Source organism: Sus scrofa, chromosome 16 (genome assembly GCF_000003025.6).
Source record: "Sus scrofa isolate TJ Tabasco breed Duroc chromosome 16, Sscrofa11.1, whole genome shotgun sequence".
Classification (NCBI taxonomy): Eukaryota; Metazoa; Chordata; class Mammalia; order Artiodactyla; family Suidae; genus Sus; species Sus scrofa.
Window position 1 is genome coordinate 19,980,885 of NC_010458.4, and position 23,480 is coordinate 20,004,364.

The following is a 23,480-nucleotide window of genomic DNA, read 5'->3' on the forward strand; positions in this document are numbered from 1 at the left end:
TACTATAAAATTCTTGGAGGAAAACATAGGCCAAACACTCTGCATCATAAACCACAGCAATACCTTCTCAGATCCACCTCCTAGAATAACGACTATAAAAACAAAACATAAACGAATGGACTTCATTAAACTTAAAAGTTTCTGCACAGCAGATTAGGTTAAGTTTTTGCCACCCTGTGCCAATAAGTATCAACAGAGAAGAAATTAAATTAAATTTGGAATTTGGCATTCACACAGATTTTAGACATAAAGATTCACCCAACACTTTCTACTACTGAGCATCAGCTATATTGGAGGCTAAAAATTTGCACCAAAGCAATGCCAAAATCATATTCTTCCCTTTTTTTTTTTTTTTTTGTCTTTTTGCCATTTCTTGGGCCGCTCCCACGGCATATGGAGGTTCCCAGGCTAGGGGTGGAATCAGAGCTGTAGCCGCTGGCCTACACCACAACCACAGCAACTCAGGACCCGAGCTGCGTCTGCAACCTACACCACAGCTCACAGCAACGCCAGATCCTTAACCCCCTGAGCAAGGGCAGGGATCGAACCCGCAACCTCATGTTTCCTAGTCGGATTCGTTAACCACTGAGCCACAACAGGAACTCCAAAATCATATTCTTCTTAATCAAACACATGCATGCAGAAAACAGAGGCTAAAAGCACTGAGATGGCACTTTGTGTTCCTGTGAAAGATGCTGGCGTGTCTAAGGCAATAACGGATCCCATAAAAGCATTCACCTTAAGTTATCCCACCATTTTTTCCAAAGACAAATTTCTCGATTTGAGGCTATGAAGGACTATTGCTACCCTAATTCAGATAAGATTCTTGAAACTTCTCATTTTCTGACATGACACATAAAACCTGACTCCTGTTTCTTTTCTCACTTAAGGATTAGAAATGGCCAAGTCATTAATTGGCCCAGTTCTGGAGCCATGTGTGGCTTCCATGAGTTTCCTTTAAGTCCACAGAACTAGTATTTTAGTTCTGCACTGCAACAGCTATAATATACTGTAAGGTAAATTGCTGGGCATTTTGCAAAATGCTTTAACTCTTCCTAATGACCACATAACAGGGAACACCTATCCTTGAGGGAAAACACTCAGGACTAGACGTCATGAACTGAATCAGGCAGCCCTTGTGGACACTGCAGGTCCTCTCGCTGCCCTTCATCCCTTACTCCAGCAGCTGCTGCAATGACAGGGAGAAGCCAGCCTTGGCCATCGTTGCTCCATTGCATCTGGACAGGGCCTTGCCTGAGGGAACCTACACTCAGGTGGGGGCAGCACCCACACACAGGATCACCCTCGGCCAGTAGAGACTGGGGCCAATGAATTCACCTTCCCTCCTGGAGGTCCTGGTGAGACGGATGCTGCCACTGAGAGCAAAGGCCAACTCTGCGATGCTTCTTGTCCTGTCCCATCCACTCCCCCATTCCCTCACCCTCACTTGCTGGAATCTTTTCATAAATACCTACCTGCATGCAGACTTTCTCTGGGGCTCAGATAAAAACATGAACTAGGTTGCTGGTTGGCTGGTTGGTCGGTTTCTGCCTCTAGTCTAGTCTACCACGATCCAGCTGTGTCACCTTGGGTTAGTCACCTCTTGGCAACACAGCTTCCTCATAAGTAAAATGAGGAGGTGAATAGAGAGTATTGGTCTCAACAGTATTTCTTCAACATATTCCCAGAACGATTCTAAGCACTGGTGATACAGCAACAAACAGGAAAGACAATGCTCCTGCCTCCAGAGAGCTTAAATATTGCTATTGAGGTAGATAATAAACAACAAACAAATGAACAAATAATATATTATCAGGTAATCATGAACATATCACTGAGAAGGGGCCACATGACAGAGATTGTAACAAAGAGAGGAAACCAAGCCCAGCCAGTTGGCATCAGGACTAAGGGCTTTCCACTGACGACCCTGACAGGGAAAAACCGCCCTCAGGCGCTCTCTTCTCTCCCTCGCCTTTGAGATTCTTTGAGAGGAAGGTGCTGAAGGAGAAAAGAAATGACAGTCTGGAGATGGTAACTGTTTTGCCCTAAGTCTTACACGTTACCCTCAGAGCCAGAATTCCCGTATCCTCCATTTCTGCTCTGACCACATCCTTGCCAAGCTGCCTGAATGAAAAGATGTGAAAGTTCACCAGGGGCAGAAACTTCAAAGGGAAGCCAGCTGATGAAAGAAATCCAGTCATGCAGCAATGAATGCTGAAGGAGAAGTTAAAACCGATTCTAACATGAAACACAGCATCTTGCCGCTTGCATAAAAGGTTTGGTCAAAGGGATCCATGTCTAATCTTCACTTTCAGGACTCTTTTTTTTTTCAGTTCTTAATTATTTCTAATCTGAGCCTTGGTTCACTTGCATTTTTATGCATACTTTGAAGTATTAAAGAAACAGAAAAGTTAAAAGAGACTGAGTTTAGCAAGCCACCCATTCCTCTTCCAAAGATGTACCTGGGGCAAGCTTCTCACTGAGTCATTATGTACAAATAAAACTTTTGCCATGTCCGGGGGGGATGGAGGAGATGGATTAATGCAAACACCTATTGCTTAATCCTTTTAAAAGGTTCCTTGCTCTGATCTGGGACTCTTTGCCAGGATATTGATAACTAACATTGTGTAGAGATTCCCAACGCTGTGAGGAAACAAAAGTTCAGAAAGGCTAAGGTGACTGGCAGGAGGAGGAGCCAGGATTTGAAGTGGGGCAGCCTTTCCCGTCATGCTCGTTCCAACCTCCCCTGGTGGGAGGGAGCCTGCTGCTAAGGATAACAAGGCCTTGTGTTAATTTTGCAACATACACTTGGGTAGAAGCATCTTGATGCAGAGGAGGAATTGCCTCAGGTGAGTGTGGGTTCCACAGCCACAGACGCACCCAGAGGTAAAGGCATGGGGTAGAGGGACAAGGGGGTAGATCCACTAAACCCAGCATGGCTACCAAATGTGCCAGGGGAGGAGAGCAGGTGGAGTTACCTTTCAACATAAGAGACAGAAGAAGCTGGAGGAGTAAAATGTCCTTGTGGGAGTTTCTGTTGTGGCTCAGTGGTGACAAATCTGACTAGTATCCCTGAGGATTTGGGTTCAATCCCTGGCCTCGCTCAGTGGGTTAAGGATCCGGCATTGCTGTGAGCTGTGGTGTAGGTCACAGACATGGCTTGGATCCCGTGTTGCTGTGGCTGTGGCGTAGGCTGGCAGCCACAGCTCCAATTTGACCCCTAGGCTGGGAACGTCCATATTCCACAGGTGCGGCCCTAAAAAGCAAAAAAAAAAAAAAAAAAAAAAAAAAAAAAAATCAAAAATATGCTGGAAAATATTTTGGCAGTGCACTTCTTGACACTTATTTGTAAAGCATTTGAAATTGTGGGGCTTGAACTAGAGCTCTGAAACAATAAGAATTTCAATTTACTCAGCTGATTGGATTCCTCAAGTAAATGATATCTTGTTGATGATGAAAATCAAAATGGGCTCTGAAACTAAACATGAGTTTATAACAAAATGCTTATTTCGGAGAGAGGACAAGAGGCGGAGGAGTAGGGGGACACGCTCGCCCTCTCCCACAAACACAACAAAAAAAAGCACATCTACAGAAGAAATGACTCGCACAGAACAGCAACCAATTGCTGGCAGAGGAACCTAAACTCCAATAACGGCAAGAAGTTCGTGACATTACTGGGCAGAACGGGAGAAAAGAGGAGAGTGAGAGAAGGTGAACCCGAGCGGGACAGGCACTCCCGAAAGGGAACTGCGGAGGAGAAAGGGATCCCACACCCTGGAAAGTCACCTACTGGGGGAAAGATCAAACGAACTGGAGGAATCTCCAGATGCAGAGAAGAGTGTAGCAGTAAGTTGGAGTACGGAAAAGCCGATCAAGAACCCAACGGACCATCTGAACTACGGGCACAGTCACCAAAAATTGAGACGCCTGGGTGGGGGCTGGGCACGAGTCCTCGCCTCCGAAGGTTAGTCCCCGGGAAAGGGCCAGGGGACGCCTGGGTGGGGGCTGGGCACCGAGACTTCGGCTCCAGAGGTTAGTCCCCAGGAAAGGGACGGGGACGCCTGGATGGGGGCTGGGCACCGAGACCTTGGCTCCAGAGGTTAATCCGCAAGAACCGAGAAGGGGCTGGGGGGTGGGGCGGAGCGGAAACTGCTTGGGAGGTCTAGAAACCATTTGACAGGGCAGAGACTGCCTGGGAGACTAGAAAACAAAGCTGTTGCAGAGAAAGGGAGCAATACTCTAGGGGCGGGGAAGTGGAAAGCCGCATCAGAGGGAACCTGGGAGAAGAGCCTGGTCTGTGCCCGTGCTGGGGAGGGGAGAGAAGAAGGGGTGGGTCCCCATAGAATACCCCCCATGCCACAGCAAGCTTACAGGCCTGCTAGCTAGCTGAAAGCTATACTTCCCAGTGCATCCCCTCCCCCACCCCCGCCACCCCCTACGCTCTCACGGACCTGGGGCTGCCTGCCATCCAGGAGGGCTGGCCTCAACAATTGCCTGAAGCCTACCACCGCAGGGGCTGTCCCTGCACAGGTCTGCTTGCCCTTTGGAGGGGCTACACTTCTGCAGAGCAGCACCAAACACCACCAGCCCCCGAGAAAAGGCCTGCAGCCCAGAAAAGCTAGAACAAGCTTAGCCAGGCCGTGAATAGATCTGCCTAATTCTCGGATGGTTTTTCTGAGTCAGGCTGGCCCGGGGAGGAGCCTCTTGGGTCTCCAACGGCCCTGCTACCCGCCCAAGCCCCCAGGGGGTGCCCCACTCCTGCAGAATAGCTGCTCAGCACCACCAGCCCCCTGGAGGACCCCCTACAGCCCAGAAAAGCTGCAACAAGCTTGGCCAGACTGTGAAAAGATCCGCCTACATTTGCAGGCCGTCCTTCTGAGTTGGGCTGCCCTAGGGAAGAGCCTCTTAGGTTCTCAGAGACCCAGATAGCTGCTCCAGCCCCCAGGGGGTGATGCACTCCTGAGGAACAGCTGCCCAACACCACCATCCCCCTGCAAGAACCCCACAGCCTAAAAACACCAGAGCAAGCTCTGCATGACCAAGTGAAATCAGCTACCATCGTGGTGTGGACCTCCCAGTCCTGTCTGCCCTCAGGAAGTCCTCCTTTGCTTCAAAGAAACACTGTTAGCCCCATCAACACTCCAGAAAAGCCACACTGCCTCAAAAAAGATTGACCAACAACGCCAGCCCTCAGGAAATATTCCACGGCAGTGACAAGGCAAACACTGCCCGATAACAGAGAGTACAACTCCCTCAGGAGAAAGAAAACAACAAGCAAGATGAAGAAGCTGAGAAACCACCCCCAGTCAAACCAACAGGAGAACTCACCTAAAACAGCCAACAATGAAACAGATCTCTGCAGTCAGACAGACCTGGAGTTCAAAAGAGAAATAGTGAAAATACTGAAGGAATTAAGAGAAGATATGAACAGTAATGCAGATACCCTCAGAAAGGAGCTAGAAAATATAAGGAGGAGCCAAGAAAAACTAGAACATTCATTTGCAGAGATGCAGACTGAACTAAGGGCAGTAAAAACCAGAATGAATAATGCAGAAGAACGAATCAGTGATATGGAAGATAGAATAATGGAAATCACCCAATCAGGTCAGCAGATACAAAACCGAATCAAAAAACTGGAAAGCAATATAAGAGACCTATGGGATAATATAAAGCGGGCCAATCTACGCATAATAGGAATTCCAGAAGGAGTAGAAAAAGATAAGGGGATGGAAAATATATTTGAAGAAATTATCACTGGAAACTTCCCAAATCTAAAGGATACTGGGTTCAAGATACAAGAAGCACAGAGGGCCCCAAACAAACTGAACCCAAACAGACCCACACCAAGACACATCATAATAAAAATGGCAAAAGTTAGTGATAAAGAGAGGATCCTAAAGGCAGCAAGAGAAAAACAGAATGTTACCTACAAGGGAACCCCCATAAGAATATCAGCTGATTTTTCTACAGAAACACTACAGGCCAGGAGGGAATGGCAAGAGATATTTAAAGTGCTAAAAGGAAAAAATATGCAACCTAGAATACTCTATCCAGCAAGAATATCATTTAAAATAGAAGGAGAAATAAAAATTTTTCCCAACAAACAAAAACTTAAAGAATACAGCAACACAAAACCCAGGTTAAAGGAAATATTGAAAGGGCTTCTCTAAACCAAAAAGAAAGGAAGGAAAGGGAAGAAAAAGAAAAGAAAAAAAAAAAAAGAAGAGGAAGAACTAGGACTGAGGAAACCGCAATCAGAGAGCAGTGACTCAAATAAGCCAGCATACAGATTTAATCATGAACATGCTTCAAACAAAATAAAATTAAAAAGAAAAAAATAAAAAAGAGTCATCAAAACCATAAAATGTGGGCAAGGGATGTTAGGAAGTAAATGGCTAAAACTCACAATTATGGGAAGGGGTTAGCATACTTAAAAAACAGGGCAACCACAAGCCAAAACCAAATATTGCATTTGCAAAAAATGAAAAAAAAATACACTCAAGCAGATAATAACAGGAGACCATGCAACCAAAAAAAAAAAAAAAAGAAAGAAAGAAAGAAAGAAAGGAAGAATGGAGAACCATAGAATCAACCGGAACACGAGGTTCAAATGGCAATAAATAATCATCTATCAATTATCACCTTAAATGTCAATGGACTGAATGCCCCAATCAAAAGACACAGAGTGGCTGAGTGGATAAAAAGGCAAAAACCTTCAATATGCTGCCTACAAGAAACTCACCTTAGGACAAAAGATACATATAGATTGAAAGTGAAAGGGTTGGGAAAAATATTTCATGCCAATAGACATAACAGAAAAGCAGGAGTCGCAACGCTCATATCAGACAAAATAGACTTTAAAACAAAAGACATAAAGAAAGACAAAGAAGGACACTACTTAATGATTAAGGGATCCATCCAAGGAGAGGATGTTACTATCATCAACATATATGCCCCAAATACAGGAGCACCCAGATACATACAACAAATATGAACAGACATAAAGGGAGATACTGATGAGAATATAATCATAGTAGGAGATCTTCATACCCCCCTCACATCAATGGACAGATCCTCTAGACAGAAAACCAATAAAGCAACAGAGATCCTAAAGGAAACAATAGAAAAGTTAGACTTAATTGATATCTTCAGGACACTACATCCAAAAAAATCAGAATACGCATTCTTCTCAAATGCTCATGGAACATTCTCAAGAATCGACCACATATTGGGACACAAAGCGAATCTCAATAAATTTAGGAGCATAGAAATTATCTCAAGTATCTTCTCTGACCACAATGCCATGAAATTAGAAACCAACCATGGGAAAAGCAAAGAGAAAAAACCTACTACATGGAGACTAAACAACATGCTACTAAAAAACCAATGGGTCAATGAGGAAATCAAGAAGGAAATTAAAAACTACCTTGAAACAAATGATAATGAAGACACAACCTCTCAAAATCTATGGGATGCTGCGAAAGCAGTGCTCAGAGGGAAATTTATAGCAATACAGGCCTTGCTCAAAAAAGAAGAAAGATCCCAAATTGACAACTTAACCCTCCACCTAAATGAATTAGAAAAAGAAGAACAAAGAAGTCCTAAAGTCAGCAGAAGGAAGGAAATTATAAAGATCAAAGAAGAAATCATTAAAATAGAGACTCAAAAAACAATAGAGAAAATTAATAAAACCAAGAGCTGATTCTCTGAAAAGGTGAACAAAATTGACAAACCCCTGGCCAGACTCACTAAAAAGAGGAGAGAAAGAACCCAAATAACCAAAATTATAAATGAAAAAGGAGAAATCACAACGGATACAGCAGAAATACAAAAAACCATAAGAGAATACTATGAACAACTATATGGCAACAAGTTTGACAATCTGGAAGAAATGGACAATTTTCTAGAATCTTACAGCCTGCCAAAACTGAACCAAGTAGAAACAGACCAACTGAGCAGACTGATCACTAAAAATGAAATTGAAGAGGTCATAAAATCACTCCCTACAAATAAAAGTCCAGGACCAGATGGCTTCACAGGTGAATTTTATCAAACATATAAAGAGGAATTGGTGCCCATCCTCCTTAAACTCTTTCAAAAGATTGAAGAAGAAGGAATACTCCCAAAGACATTCTATGAGGCCACCATCACCCTCATTCCAAAACCAGACAGAGATACCACCAAAAAAGAAAACTATCGCCCATCATTGATGAATATAGATGCAAAATCTTAGCCAACCGAATCCAACAACATACCAAAAAAATCACACACCATGACCAGGTTGGGTTCATCCCAGGTTCACAAGGATGGTTCAACATATGCAAATCAATCAGCATCATACACCACATTAACAAAAAAAAGTCAAAAATCATATGATCATCTCAATAGACGCAGAAAAAGCATTTGATAAAGTTCAACATCCATTCATGATCAAGACCCTCGCCAAAGTGGGTATAGAGGGACCATTCCTGAATATAATCAAAGCCATTTATGATAAACCCACAGCAAATATAATCCTCAATGGGGAAAAACTGAAAGCCTTCTCACTCAAATCTGGAACAAGACAGGGATGCCCACTCTCACCACTGCTCTTCAACATAGTTTTGGAAGTCCTAGCCACAGCAATTAGACAAACAAAAGAAATAAAAGGCATCCATATAGGAAGAGAAGAGATAAAACTGTCACTGTATGCAGATGACATGATATTATACCTAGAAAACCCTAAGGACTCAACCCCAAAACTCCTTGAACTGATTAATAAATTCAGCAAAGTAGCAGGATATAAGACTAACATTCAGAAGTCAGTTGCATTTCTGTATACCAGCAATGAAACATTAGAAAAGGAATACAAAAATACGATACCTTTTAAAATTGTACCTCACAAAATCAAATACCTTGGAATACACCTGACCAAGGAGGTAAAGGACCTATATGCCGAGAACTATAAAACTTTAATCAAAGCAATCAAAGAAGATGTAAAGAAATGGAAAGATATTCCATGTTCCTGGATTGGGAAAATCAATATTGTAAAAATGGCCATACTACCCAAAGCAATCTACAGATTCAATGCAATCCCTATCCAATTACCCATGACATTTTTCACAGAACTAGAACAAACAATCCAAAAATTTGTATGGAGCCACAAAAGACCCAGAATCGCCAAAGCAACCCTGAGAAACAAAAACCAAGCAGGAGGCATAACTCTCCCAGACTTCAAGAAATACTACAAAGCCACAGTCATCAAAACAGTGTGGTACTGGTATCAAAACAGACAGACAGACCAATGGAACAGAATAGAGAATCCGGAAATAAACCCTGACACCTATGGTCCATTAATCTTTGACAAGGGAGGCAAGAACATAAAATGGGAAAAAGAAAGTCTATTCAGCAAGCATTGCTGGGAAACCTGGACAGCTGCATGCAAAGCAATGAAACTAGAACACACCCTCACACCATGCACAAAAATAAACTCCAAATGGCTGAAAGACTTAAATATACGACAGGACACCATCAAACTCCTAGAAGAGAACATAGGCAAAACACTCTCTGACATCAACATCATGAATATTTTCTCAGGTCAGTCTCCCAAAGCAATAGAAATTAGAGCAAAAATAAACCCATGGGACCTCATCAAACTGAAAAGTTTTTGCACAGCAAAGGAAACCAAAAAGAAAACAAAAAGACAACTTACAGAATGGGAGAAAACAGTTTCAAATGATGCAACCGACAAGGGCTTAATCTCTAGAATATATAAGCAACTTATACAACTCAACAGCAAAAAAACCAATCAATCAATGGAAAAATGGGCAAAAGACCTGAATAGACATTTCTCCAAAGAAGATATACAGATGGCCAACAAACACATGAAAAAATGCTCAACATCGCTGATTATAAGAGAAATGCAAATCAAAACTACCATGAGATACCACCTCACACCAGTCAGAATGGCCATCATTAATAAATCCACAAATAACAAGTGCTGGAGGGGCTGTGGAGAAAAGGGAACCCTCCTGCACTGTTGGTAGGAATGTAAACTGGTACAGCCACTATGGAGAACAGTTTGGAGATACCTAAGAAATCTATACATAGAACTTCCATATGACCCCGCAATCCCACTCTTGGGCATCTACCTGGACAAAACTCTACTTAAAAGAGACACGTGCACCCGCATGTTCATTGCAGCACTATTCACAATAGCCAGGACATAGAAACAACCCAAATGTCCAGCGACAGATGATTGGATTCGGAAGAGGTGGTATAGATACACAATGGAATACTACTCAGCCATAAAAAAGAATGACACAATGCCATTTGCAGCAACATGGATGGAACTAGAGAATCTCATCCTGAGTGAAATAAGCCAGAAAGACAAAGACAAATACCATATGATATCATTTATAACTGGAATCTAATATCCAGCACAAATGAACATCTCCTCCGAAAAGAAAATCATGGACTTGGAGAAGAGATGGCTGCCTGATGGGAGGGGGAGGGAGTGGGAGGGATCGGGAGCTTGGGCTCATCAGACACACTTAGAATAGATTTACAAGGAGATCCTGCTGAATAGCATTGAGAACTTTGTCTAGATACTCATGTTGCAACAGAAGAAAGGGTGGGGGAAAAATATAATTGTAATGTATACAATTATATATACATTGCTGTACAGTGGGAAAATAAAAAAATAAATTAATTAAGAAAAATTTTTAAAAATGCTTATTTCAAGTAGAACCCAAAGCAATCTCTTTGCTAAATTCATGTAAATTCAGCAAGTCTGGCAAGTACGCCATGATAAAGCAAGATGATAATGCACGGCTTGATATTTTTCTCTTCGATTTATTTATTTATTTTATTAATTTCATTCTATGGCTGTACCTGCAGCACATGGAAATTTCTGAGCCAGGGATTGAATCTGAGCCGCAGCTGCTACCTAGGCAGCAGCTGTGGCAATGCCGGATCTTTTAACCCACCGCACCAAGCCAGGGATCAAACATGCCCCTCTGCCACATCCTAAGCCACTGAAGTCGGAGTTTTAACCCACTGTGCCACAGCAGGAACTCCTTTCTCTCCATTTACAAATGTGCCTTCTCATTCAGAGCAAGGACCTCAGGGTAAGGAATCACGCATCCTTGTTTAACTAGACAGAACTCAACTAGTCACACTTTGAAAAGAGGGAGAGAAAGGGAAAGGAAGATAAGAGCATTTTAAATAATATGGGTTGTCCTATCTGCTATTCCATTCATCACCCGTGTCTAGAAGTAGACACTAAAGTGAAGATGAATCTGTAAATATACTGATATGTAGCCATCACTGTGTAGATCTATACACAAAACAAGGTACCCTGTATTTTATGAATGATCTGAGAAACGTTTACAAATTACATACAGTCTCTGTGATTATCACTTAAGCAGGGACTTTAGAATCTAAGCCTTAAATAAGGTGAGACTTCACTGTGCTGTTTTATAAGAGGAAGATATTTTAAGTTGTGTGTTTCTAGTAAGGGGAAGTACTTGCTTTGACACATCCATACACCCTCGGGGGTCCCCCTACGATCAGAGGCAGTTGGCCGAGGTCCAGAGTTCAGCGTTGGTCAAGAGACAAAGCAAGGGAACTAAATGAGCATATTCATCTGACGGATGCACTTGGCCATGCAGTTCAACATGATGTAAAAGTGCATGAAACACACGCAGGGTTCTGAAACCAAGAAGCTTCTTTTATGTAGTGAACATCTCTAAGTGCCTGGTAATGACAGGGAAATGAGTTAGAAGTCATGGGGAATTGACAGGCGAATCCTCACGCTTTTACAGATCTTGCAGGTTACAAATCTTGGATAAATCCACAGTGAATTACAATTCAGGAGAGAATGTGAAAATAATAAATGCGATCAGGGTAAACAGTGAACATGAGCATAACTTTAAAATACAAGGACCTCTTCGTTAGTCACTAGTAGACTGGACTTTGAAAGCTTTTGCTATCACTTTCTTAAAATAGTCTTGGTCTTGAATTATTCTCATGAGACTAATATTCAATTATGTTTGTATTCTATGTGGTTTAGCTACTAGTTTTGGCACCTATTCAATAATAATAATTACCCCTTCTTCCTGGCTAAGAGAACCCCAATTTGATTCAGGGATATGCGTGTGTCCCCACCCCCCCAAAAAATCCTCTTTTTTCCAGCTTCCTAGGCTCCTGAGTACTCCTGTGACCTCATTCTGCCCAATGAGAAATGAGCAGAAGTCTGTGGGGATCTAGAAAAGCTTTTGCTTTCTTCATTAAAAGACATATGTTGGAGTTCCCGTTGTGGCGCAGTGGTTAACGAATCCAACTAGGAACCATGAGGTTGCGGGTTCGGTCCCTGCCCTTGCTCAGTGGGTTAACGATCCGGCGTTGCCGTGAGCTGTGGTGTAGGTTGCAGACGCGGCTCGGATCCCGCGTTGCTGTGGCTCTGGCGTAGGCCAGTGGCTACAGCTCCCATTAGACCCCTAGCCTGGGAACCTCCATATGCCACAGGAGCGGCCCTAGAAAAGACAAAAAAAAAAAAAAAAAAGACATATGTTGAAGCTTTAACTTTCAAAGTGACCATATTTAGAGGCAGGGCCTTAAAAGAGGTAATTAAGGTTAAATAAGTCATGAGAGTGAGGCCCTAATCCCTAGGACTGATGTCCTGATAAGCAGAGGAAGAGATTCCCGGAGTGTGGGAACAGAGGGAAGGAGAGCATAGTGAGATGACCGCCAGGTGTGAGCCAAGAAGAGAGGTCTCCCCAGAAGCCAACCGTGCTGCCGCCTGGACCTTGGACTTCCAGCCTCCAGAACTGTGAGCACATAAGTTCTGTCCTTTAAGCTCCCCAGTCTGTGGTATTCAGTTAAGGCAGCCTGAGCAGACCATGCAGGCCACAGGGGAGGAGAAGTTCAGGTATGTGTGTGGGGAACTCTAGCCTCTACCATCTCTTCCTGCTGGAGTCATCCACCTGGTTGATACCTTTGTGTGCATCCACTTGATAAACTTTTGTGCTTTGTGACCCAGTTAGAGATTATGTTTGCCTACGATTTAGAAGAGAATGAGGGGCCTTCTCCCTGGGAAGTGGGTAAAAGAAAGTTTCTAAGCAGCTTTGATTTCCAAAAGGAGAAGAGGAGGACGGGAACGGCAGGGTGAGTAAAGACCCAGGAGCTGGAGAGGACAGGGCAGTCTCCTGCCTTTGTTCCATGAATTGCCATTTTGAGCATCCACGCTGTGCCAGGCAATGCTGGAGGTATGAGGGCTGCAGTGAGTAAAACAGACCTGGATTCTGCCCCTACCAACACGCGGGGAATCTGCTCAGGGCATAGAGAATGTGGAGGGAGTAATGGGAAATAAAGCTGGAGGACGAAGGTGGGAACAGATGTATGAGGTTTTAAACCCTGTCCAGGAATTTGTGCTTTATTCAGTAGGCGTATGGGGTGTGATGGAAATAAAATTCATCTTTTATGGCAAGACAAGAAAAATTTAAACTTATTCTCCCTGCCAGTTTGGGCCTCCTCCCTCTCCTGCAGTGTGAGCTGCGCATCTGTATTGTACATTAACCAGACCGCCTTAGGAGACACAGCAATACTTGCTCGAAAAAGAACAGTTCTCTCCTGGCACGAGCAAGTTGACTCCTTAGGAGATAAGATTCATTTCTTCATCCTCTAAGGGCTCACGATGACCCACTACTCGCCTTGTATGGGCAGATCTGCACCGTGAGAAAACTGACAGTACGTCATCTGATGTACAACGCTTTGTCTTGCATGTGAGTGATGGGAGGAAGAGTTTATAGAGCTCTCTGAGACACTGTCTCCCAGTTTATAACCTTCAGGTTGGCTTGAATAAAAATCTCTTTCTTAGAGAGACTCTTGATGAATTAATTTTTTATTAACAGGAGCTACTGCAAGTCATTAAACAGTAAAATGCCTGGTCATTAGTTGTCTTTTAGGAATATGAGTCTGGAAGTTGTGTGTTGGCTCTTCATAGTTGTCCTTTAGGAATATGAGTCTGGAAGCTGTGTGCTGACTTAATTGGAATAGGAAGAAATTAGAGACTTTACAGTTAAAACAGTTAAAGGGTAAGTGCGAAAGTTCAGAAAAGCTATAGTTTGAGCCTAAACCAAGGTCATATGAAAATGACATGTTTGCTAAGGCTGCTAATATCAATAGAAAACCTCAAGATATTTTCTCAGAATTAATAGAAACACTACCATGTGTTAACCTGGGGAAAGTTCCCAAAATACAAAGTTTAATCTTCTAATATCAGAGGCAGCAAAGCAGAGGTTGTGTGGCTAAGACTAACCCTGAGGCAAACCTGGAAGATGTGGCCACACTGCCCAAAGCACTTCAGAGCAATGAAACTCTTCATGTGTCACATTCAAAAGCCGAAAAGTCTCCCACTGTAATTAATTTCAGCATATTATAATAAAGCAGCAGGAGTTATGGGATTTAAGTTAGGAGAATGCAGTGTGATTTTGGGACCTTCTAGCTTTAAACAGGGCGGTCAGTGTCCAGTGACAGATAGGCTGGACTCCCACTCCTCCCTAAAGCAACGAGCCTCTTTGCACCTCTCTGCTGGGCAGCCCCATTCTTCACCATTCAAATACTTGCTCAAACAACAAATTATTGACCCAACAGTTTCTGTGTCCAGGCACTGCTTTCAGCTGTGGAGACATTAACTGAACCAAACTCAAGATTCTGCTTCTTGTAGACTCGAGTTTTTGTTTTTTAGGGTGTGCATTGCATATGGAGGTTCCCAGGCTAGGGGTCAAATCAGAGCTATAGCCGCTGGCCTACACCATAGCCACAGCAACACGGGATCCTTAATCCACTGAGCAAAGCCAGGGATCAAACCTGCGTCCTCATGGATACTAGTCAGATTCGTTTCCACTAAGCCACGACAGGAATTCCCATCCTAGAGATTTCTTATATAAAAAGTTGGCATTTCCTCAACCTCCTGGTTTGAAAAAGGCCATGCCAAGAGGACAGTGGGGGCTTCCTCATTTCTTGGGGCCATTACCAGCTTCCTTGGGCTACTGTTGGGTCTTTCATTTAGAGCAATGCTGCTAATGCTCAAAATTCATTTACAGAGCTCTGGTTAGGAGCAAGGACTGGGGTGTCATACACAAGAAAGAATATGATGATCTGGTGTTGTGGCTGTTGGCATAGGCCGGCAGCTGTAGCTCTGATTAGAACCTCCATATGCCATGGGTGTGGCCCCCCAAAAATAAAGAAAAAAAGAAAGAAATCTCTAGGATGCAAGGTTTTTAAAATGTGCTTGTTTTGTTTCTATTTTTGTTTTTAAATGTGATTTTTAGGATACTTGCCACAGAGTCATCTGAGGTAGTCATTAAAGATGCAAAGTTCTGGGCCCCACTCCCCTACCCAATGAATCAAAAACACTGGAAGAGGGGCCTGGGAAGCTGTATGTTTAACAAGCTCCTAAGTAATGATGATGCTACATATTACAGATTAAAAACACAACCAAGCAAAAAGTCAAGTTGACAAGGCCTCTTTTCATTTCAGCTTTAAACATCTCCACAAATAGCTCTTCAGAAAGCTCTTGTATAACTTCCTTTGCAAAAACGCCACAGCCTGGTCACAAGAGAAATGCATTGGAAGACAGAGCCCGCGTGATGGGAAGCTTCCATCAATGGATCTATTCATTCAAAAAACTCGAGTGCTGAGACACTGGATGGCCTCAGCGGAAGGGCCTCCCTGTCTGGGGAGCTGAAGGATACTTCCTGGAATATTCCCTACCTGTGAAGAGGGCATGATAGTGGAGGCCCCTCTCCTTGTCCTGATGGGTGCAGACATCAAATAAGTAGGCTTTGATGGGCCCATCAATGAAGTCAGCAGCAAAATCAAAAAGAACCACACCTGTCATGGTGATGCTTATGGCCCAAATCGGCTTCCTCCTTGGGTCAGCAATCAAAGCTAAAAGAGAAACAGACATGGGCCTCCTAAATCCTGGCTTAGAATGATCCACATTTTTATTTCCACCAAGACTTCCTGTTATCAAATTATCACCCTTTACTTTCATTTTGCTTTGCTTTTCCAAATAAAAAGAGCCTCAATATTTTTTCAGGTTTTTACAGTTATGCAAGTGCATGTCCAGAAAAGTCAGCTCTCTAGAGGCAGAAAGTAGATTGAGCAGTTGCCTAGGGCTGTTGGGGAGAAGGAAGCAAGGAGTAACTACTAATGGTTATCAGGATTCTTTTCGGGGGGATGAAAATATTGTGGAATGAGATAGTGATGATGCTTACATAACCTTGAGAATATACTAAAAAGCACTGAGTTATACACTTTTAGATGGTGACTTTTATGATATATAAATCATATTTCTTTAAATAAAGCTGTTTTTAAAAGTATACATGCTGGGGTCCCCGTCGTGGCTCAGAGGAAACAAATCTGACTAGTATCCATGAGGACGCAGGTTCAGTCCCTGTGGGTTAAGGATCTGGCATGGCCCTGAACTGTGGTGTAGGTTGCAGAGGCAGCTCAGATCTGGCATTGCTGTGGCTGTGGTGTAGGCCGGCAGCTGCAGATCCGATTCGACCCCTAGCCTGGGAACATCCATGTGCCTCGGGTGTGGCCCCAAAAAGACATGTACATACATACATACATATGTATGTATATAAATGTATACATGCTGATTGTAAGGCATTCCAACCATACAGAAAAGCTGGGGAAATGCTTCAAGATCCCCACCCCTAGAGAGGGTCACCCTTCAGCCACCCCTGTATGCACTAACACAGAGAAAGCTGTGCACCTGTGCCCTCCTGTCCTCCTGCAGTACTCCTCAGATTTTCACCTGTTTAACCAGCACTTGGATAGTTGCCTTGTTAAAACAGATTGCTGGGTTCCATCTCGCATAAGTCTCCCAGGATTCCTCAGTAGGTGGAAGATGGGACCTGGGGAATTTTCATTTCTAACAGCCTCAAGTTAGCTGATGCAGCAGGTTGGAGGGCTCTGCTTTGAGGACTCCAATGGGATCGTGTTGTCCAGGCATTTGTAACCACCTCTCCTCACATATTTGCATTTCAATTCATGAAGAGCAAGTTCACAATTTCTAACAGCTAAATAATACTCATCCTATGGCTATGCCACAACTCATTCACCCACTTATTAACTATTTCCCTTGCTTTCAGCTGGTTTTTTAAACTTAAGAATAATATGCAACATCTGTACCTGTTTTCTAAAAATACAGTATAAACATAAGTGAAAAATAAGCCTACCCTCCCCGCTCACACCTATTCCTTTAATATTCTTCCCTCGAGGCAACTATTCTTTTCGGGGTGTTTTTGTGAATTCTTCCAGAAATACCTTACATTTACAGATCTATGCCTGCTGTTAAATACATACAAATGATAACTGATTGTCCTGCTTCCTTATCATCCATTTTGCTAGTCTGAGAGTTAATGGTCCAAAAATGTGTGCGATTTTTAGATTGAATGATCCGTTTCCCAACACGGTACGTACTACCGCCAATGGCTAATTAATTGGTGGCTGATTAATGACTAGAAAAAGTGCTCACCATCAGGTTCATGTTTACAATTTGCAATGCAAAAGTGCCCCTTTGAGCTGCCAGGCTGATGCCCTGCACCTATGAAAAGACCCGACATAAAGCCGTGAACACAGTGAACTCTTATTTAGACACACAGGTACATTTATTGTAAATATTTCTGGAGCCATTTGGCAGCTGGTCCATTTGAGAAAATACTAAAGATATAATGGGCACAAAATCAACCACAATTGATAAATATGTGAAAATAGGTAATTTACAAAATAGATAAAAAGTTAATACTATTTTAAAATTCTCACACTTAAAAAATAATGTATCCTGATGTTTCTAAAAGTCAAGTCTCCTCACCACAGAATTTGGGTCATTCAAAGGGGGAAAGTCAGTGCAACGAGGAGAGAGAACAGTTTTAACCAATTTCTGACTGTCACATGAAGAAATCTGCATTCTCTTCCTACTGAGTTGCATAACAGGACCCATCTCCCAGCCTGCCCACCTGGCACAGTCCACTGACCTGATATGATAGTGTCCCCGTTGAGGTACAGAGCCATGCCCAAGAGCATCATGACACCCAGAGCGAGGATGTAGGGTCTCCGCCGGCCCCACCGGGCCCGGCAGTGGTCGCTGGCCGATCCCACCACCGGCTGCAGCAGGAACCCCAGGACGGGGCTGAGGAGCCACACCACGCTGTACAGACTCTTGGGCAGGCCCACACTGAGCAGGACTGGGGTCACGTAGGCCGCCTCCACCGCATAGCAAAACTCCCGGCCGAACATGGCCATGCTGTGCATGACCAGACTCCCCGTGGGTCTTTTGGGCGGCTCCACAGAGCAGAAAGGGCCATCCTCGGCTAGGGATTTATAGGTGTGGACGTCAGGCTGCCCGCTGCTCTCGTCCATGGCCACTGGGTGAGGAACCTGCCTGCAAGCCTGCCGCCTCCTGCGTGGCCCTGGGGTTTGTGCTCGCAGCTGGCATCTGACATGGAGCCTGGCTGGGCAGCCCACAGAGGTGGTCAGGCTGGGGGAGGGGCTCAAATTCTTTCATGCCTCTAAGATCACAAGTTATGATGAGAAGGAAGCGGGGTGGGGCCTGGAAAGCATGATGGGGATTAGCTGTTGTGAGCCCTCTGGCTCTTTACAGTGTTTCTCTAACGGAATCTTCCTTTACACTGTTCTCTCTCTGGCTCTCTCTCTCTCTCACACACACACACACACAATCACACACAGCTTTGAGATAATAAAGTCCTACAATGCAGTTGTTAAGTCAAAGGATGAATGAGTTGATATAACATTTTTCTAAATATACTGTCCTTTCCTGAACACAACTTTTCTACACACACATCAAGAGTCAATTAACTAGACTTAAAATGGTGGGAGGTTGCCCCTTTCCTTTAAATCACTACCGTCTCACAGCACTGTGATGTTTTCCTTCATTGCACGAAACACACCTTATAATCAGATAGTTCTGTGTTTGTTTTCGTTCTCCTGTGTTGGTCTTTGATCCCCTTTTGAGCAGTCATCTGGTCTGTTTTACTCATTATGACACCTAGCATGATACCTGGCACCTAGGAGATCCTCAATTAGTATTTGTTAAAGGGATTACTGAAAGAACAAAGTGTATACACTACATTTTGCAGTGCTGGTCAACTGCTGAGATCCATTCCCCTCACCATACTCTGTACCATAAGGGACTACATTTCCCAGGTTCCCTTGCTCTCTGGCTTCTAAGCAGATTTGCCCAATGGAAGTCACTAGTGGGAAGACTGGGGCAGGAAGAAGGAAGAAACCAGGATACTTTCTCCCCTTTCTCTCCCCATCCTGAGATGTCTCCGACGGCAGCTGCATCTCCACTGGTCCAGCTTCCAACATGCAACCTTAGCTTCTGCATCCCCATAATGCTACTCTTCCTGTCAATCCTGCAGCTATGGGAGTGGTCCTGGCTTCCCGTGATTGTTCATATCTGAGTTGCCTCACTGTCCACTGGGTTTCTCATCTCTTTTATCACCAGCGTCAACTCCATATTAAATTTCTTCTATTTAAATACACTTAAACTAGTATTTCCCAAACTGTGTGCCAAGGTGTCCCAGGGCAAGTGAGCTCAAAGGGGTAACCCAGGATATTTAAAAATTTAAAGACAGTAAACAGCGAAGTACCACATGATATAAAACTGTTCATACTTGAATGTATGATTCCACTACAATCCTATCAATGACCTTAGATCTTTGTGGGGCTGGGTTTTCCACAGCCATGATAAAAAGCAAGTATTGTATGAAACTCAGTGTGGAACAGAAAATGAAAGGAGTGATCTCCAATCTGATTCCAAGGCATGATAAGCTGCACAGTGTCCAACAGTGTGTGTGACTCGTTAGTAAGTACTTGTGATTTAGACTGAAATAAGGAGGGGGGGTCAAGGTGATGGAATAGAAGGACGTGGAGCTCCCCTCCCCCCACAAACACATCAAAAATACGTGTGGAACAACTGCCACAGAAAACCAACTGGGAACTGGTATAAAATCTTCTATACAACCAAAGCTGCAAGAAAGATCTCGACATAATCAGGTAGGGAAAAAAGGCATCAGGACGGCACTGGTACCCCTGGGAGGAATCTGTAAGGAAGACCCTCACCCTGGGGAGACCTCCTGCCTGCTCAGAAATCCATCTGGATAAACAAAGGGGCTAGAATCTTCTCTCGAGGAGCATGGCTTACTAAGAATCAGCAGAGAGAGACCCGTGCTGGTGGCTGCCACCTCACCATACTTCCCAGTCCAAACAGATGTATTCCCCACTGCAACCTGCTCCATACCATAGCTTGGCATGAGATCAGAGCAGAGACTTGGTCTATCTGTCCAAGCAGACCAGGGCACCTACAGAGCCCACTGTCAGGGCACACACCAGCCAACACCACAGAAACATGCAGTGGCTGGATGCGGATCCTGGGGCAGATAGCCTCTGGACAGGAGTATGCAGTGGTTCCTTCCCAGCACACAATTCTGCCTACTCCACACTGCAGCTTGGTGCCCAAACTGAGCAGACAGGTCCTGGAAGAGGTCTGACACAGAGGTAGTCCAGGTTCCCAGAGGCAGCACAGCCACCTCCATTCCTGCAGCCATAGCACCACAGCCTAACACTAGGTCTAGGATTAATACAACAGGGAAAGGGATGTGACCTGGAGCTGCTTCTGGGTGGAACTGCAGACACCTACACAGGTGAGGCATATGTTCGCTGTGGCCATACGAGCCTCACTTACTTCAGGAGTCACCTCCTTTGGGACAGGTTACATACTCAAGGGCAATGGAGCCTGAGTGAACCTGGCCCTCAAGGCCTCTACTCCAACAAGTGGGCACCAGACCCCACCCCCAACAGGGTGGTAACAGCCATGGAGCAAAGAGGAGGCCCTGTCCCACGTCCAGAGCAGGCTCTGATCACAACCCAACCACACCTCTACCAAGGGCATAATGACCAGCACACTCTGAAGAAAGATATGGCTTCCATCCTTGGTTCAATGGGTTCCATCCATGGCTACAAAAGTAGCCCTCGCACCAAAAACATTGGATTCACACATTCTACACAGGGATGTTCCCACATAAAAATACCCCTTTAAGATCACAGTAGATAACTGTTTCTTCTAAATTCAGAGACAGAGAGTTAGGTAAAACAAAAAAGCCAAAGGAACTACTCCTAATTTAAAAAAAAATCTCCTGATTTCTTGAATAATATTCTTGAATGAATAATGAAGCAGATCTAACCAGTCTACCAGATCCTGAGTTCTAAAAGGAGGTAATAAAAATGCTAAAGGAGGGAGTTCCCGTCGTGGCGCAGTGGTTAACGAATCCAACTAGGAACCATGAGGTTGCGGGTTCGATCCCTGCCCTTGCTCAGTGGGTTAACGATCCGGCGTTGCCGTGAGCTGTGGTGTAGGTTGCAGACGCGGCTCGGATCCCGCGTTGCTGTGGCTCTGGCGTAGGCCAGTGGCTATGGCTCCGATTCGACCCCTAGCCTGGGAACCTCCATATGCCGCAGGAGCGGCCCAAAGAAATAGCAAAAAGACCAAAAAAAAAAAAAAAAAAAAAAAAAGCTAAAGGAATTAAAGATTATCGATAGAAATGCATATCACTATAACAGGAAACAGAAGACATAAAGAGGAACTAATCAAATTTACACAATTTGATTGCCCAAGTAATAACTGATCTAGAAGCAATGAATAGCAGACTAAATGATACAGAAAACAAATAAATGATGTGAAGACAGAATAATGGAAATTACTCAATCAGAACAACAGACCAAAAGACAAATGAAAAAAATTAAAGCAACATACAAGATCTATAGAATAATATAAAACACACCAGTCTATGCAGAATAGGGGTTCCAGAAGGAGAAGAGAGAGAAAGAGAGACTGAAAAATGTATTTTAAAAAACTATGGCTGAAAACTTCCTAAGCCTAAAGAAGGAAACAGATATCCAGGAAGCAGAGAGGGACCCCCAAAAGATAAACCCAAACAGACCCACACTAAGACATATTATAATTAAAATGGCAAAAGTTAAAAGTAGATATTCTAAAGGCAGCAAATGAAAAATGAAGTCAGTTACAAGGGAAATCTCATAAGGCTATCAGTTGATTTCACTGCAGAAACTCTGAAGGCCAGAAAGGAAGGGCATGATACATTCAAAGTCCTGAAAGGGAAAACCCTGCAGTGCAACCTAGTATTCTAGACCCAGGAAGATAAAGAATTTCTTAGAGAAGCAAAAACCAAAAGAATTCAGCAATACTAACACTACCCTAAAAGAAATATTGGAAAGCCTTCTTTAGATAAAAGAGAAGCAAGAATCAGAGGAAATGGGAAAACACAATAGGGAAAGTGAAATATATAAAAGGACTGAAGGTCACTTAAATAAGCCAGTACATAGATTAAAAAATTAGGAGTTCCTGTCATGGCTCAGCAGTTAACGAATCTGACTAGCATCCATGAGGATGCAGGTTCAACCCCCGGCCTTGCTCAGTGGGATAAGGATCCCGTGTTGCCATGAGCTGTGGTGCAGGTTGCAGACATGGCTCAGATCCTGCAGATGAAGCTGTGGCATAGGCTGGCAGCTATAGCCTGATTCGACCCCTAGCCTGGGAACCTCCATATGCTGTGACTGCAGCCCTAAAAAGCAAAATATAAAAAAATAAAAAATTTAAAAAAATTTTTAAAGTGATTATGTCAACAATGAACAGCACTGTAGGATAAAGGATAAAACATGAAGATATAAAATAGGATATCAGAGTTCCTGTCGTGACGCAGCAGAAACGAATCCAACCAGGAACCATGAGGTTTCGGGTTTGATCCCTGGCCTCGCTCAGTGGCTGAAGGATCCAGTGTTGCTATGACCCATGGTGTAGGTCACAGATAGGGCCTGGATCTGGTGTTGCTGTGTCTGTGGCGTAGGCTGGCAGCAACAGCTCTGATTAGACCCCTAGCCTGGGAATTTCCATATGCCGCAGGTGCGGCCCTAAAAAAAAAAAAAAGTCAAAAAATAAAATAAAATAAAATAAAATAGGACAACAAAATCACAAAATATGTGGAGGTGAGCAAAAACATGTAGATATTTTAGAATTTATTTGAACTTTCATGAATATCAGTTTAAAGCAAGTAGGTATAGTTAAGAATCAACATACTTGAACTCTAGGGTAATCATCAATGAAAAACAAAAAGGAGTTCCTGTTGTGCTTCAGCAATAATGAATCTGACTAGCATCCATGAGGATGCGGGTTTGATCCCTGGCCTTGCTCAGTGGGTTAAGGATCTGGCATTGCCATGAGTATGCTGTAGGTTGCAGATGTAGCTTGGATCCCGTGTTGCTGTGGCTGTGTTGTAGGCCAGCAACTGTGGCTCCGATTCGACCCTTAGCCTGGGAACTTTCATATGCCATGGGTGCAGCCCTAAATAGCAAAAGGAAGAAAGAAAAAAAGACAGACAGACATA

General features: G+C 43.7%; 1 protein-coding gene across 1 annotated transcript in view; it reads right to left on the minus strand.

Annotated features, from left to right (window-relative positions):
* SLC45A2 (solute carrier family 45 member 2) overlaps nt 1–21,314 on the minus strand; it is a 43,884-nt gene extending 22,570 nt beyond the window's left edge. The window contains exons 1-2 of the mRNA XM_003483808.4: nt 18,033–21,314; nt 15,757–15,933 (exon numbers count right to left, since the gene is read on the minus strand). Of these exons, the coding sequence (XP_003483856.1) occupies nt 15,757–15,933; nt 18,033–18,417 (562 nt within the window). The 5' untranslated portion in view covers nt 18,418–21,314. The remainder of the gene's footprint in view (nt 1–15,756; nt 15,934–18,032) is intronic.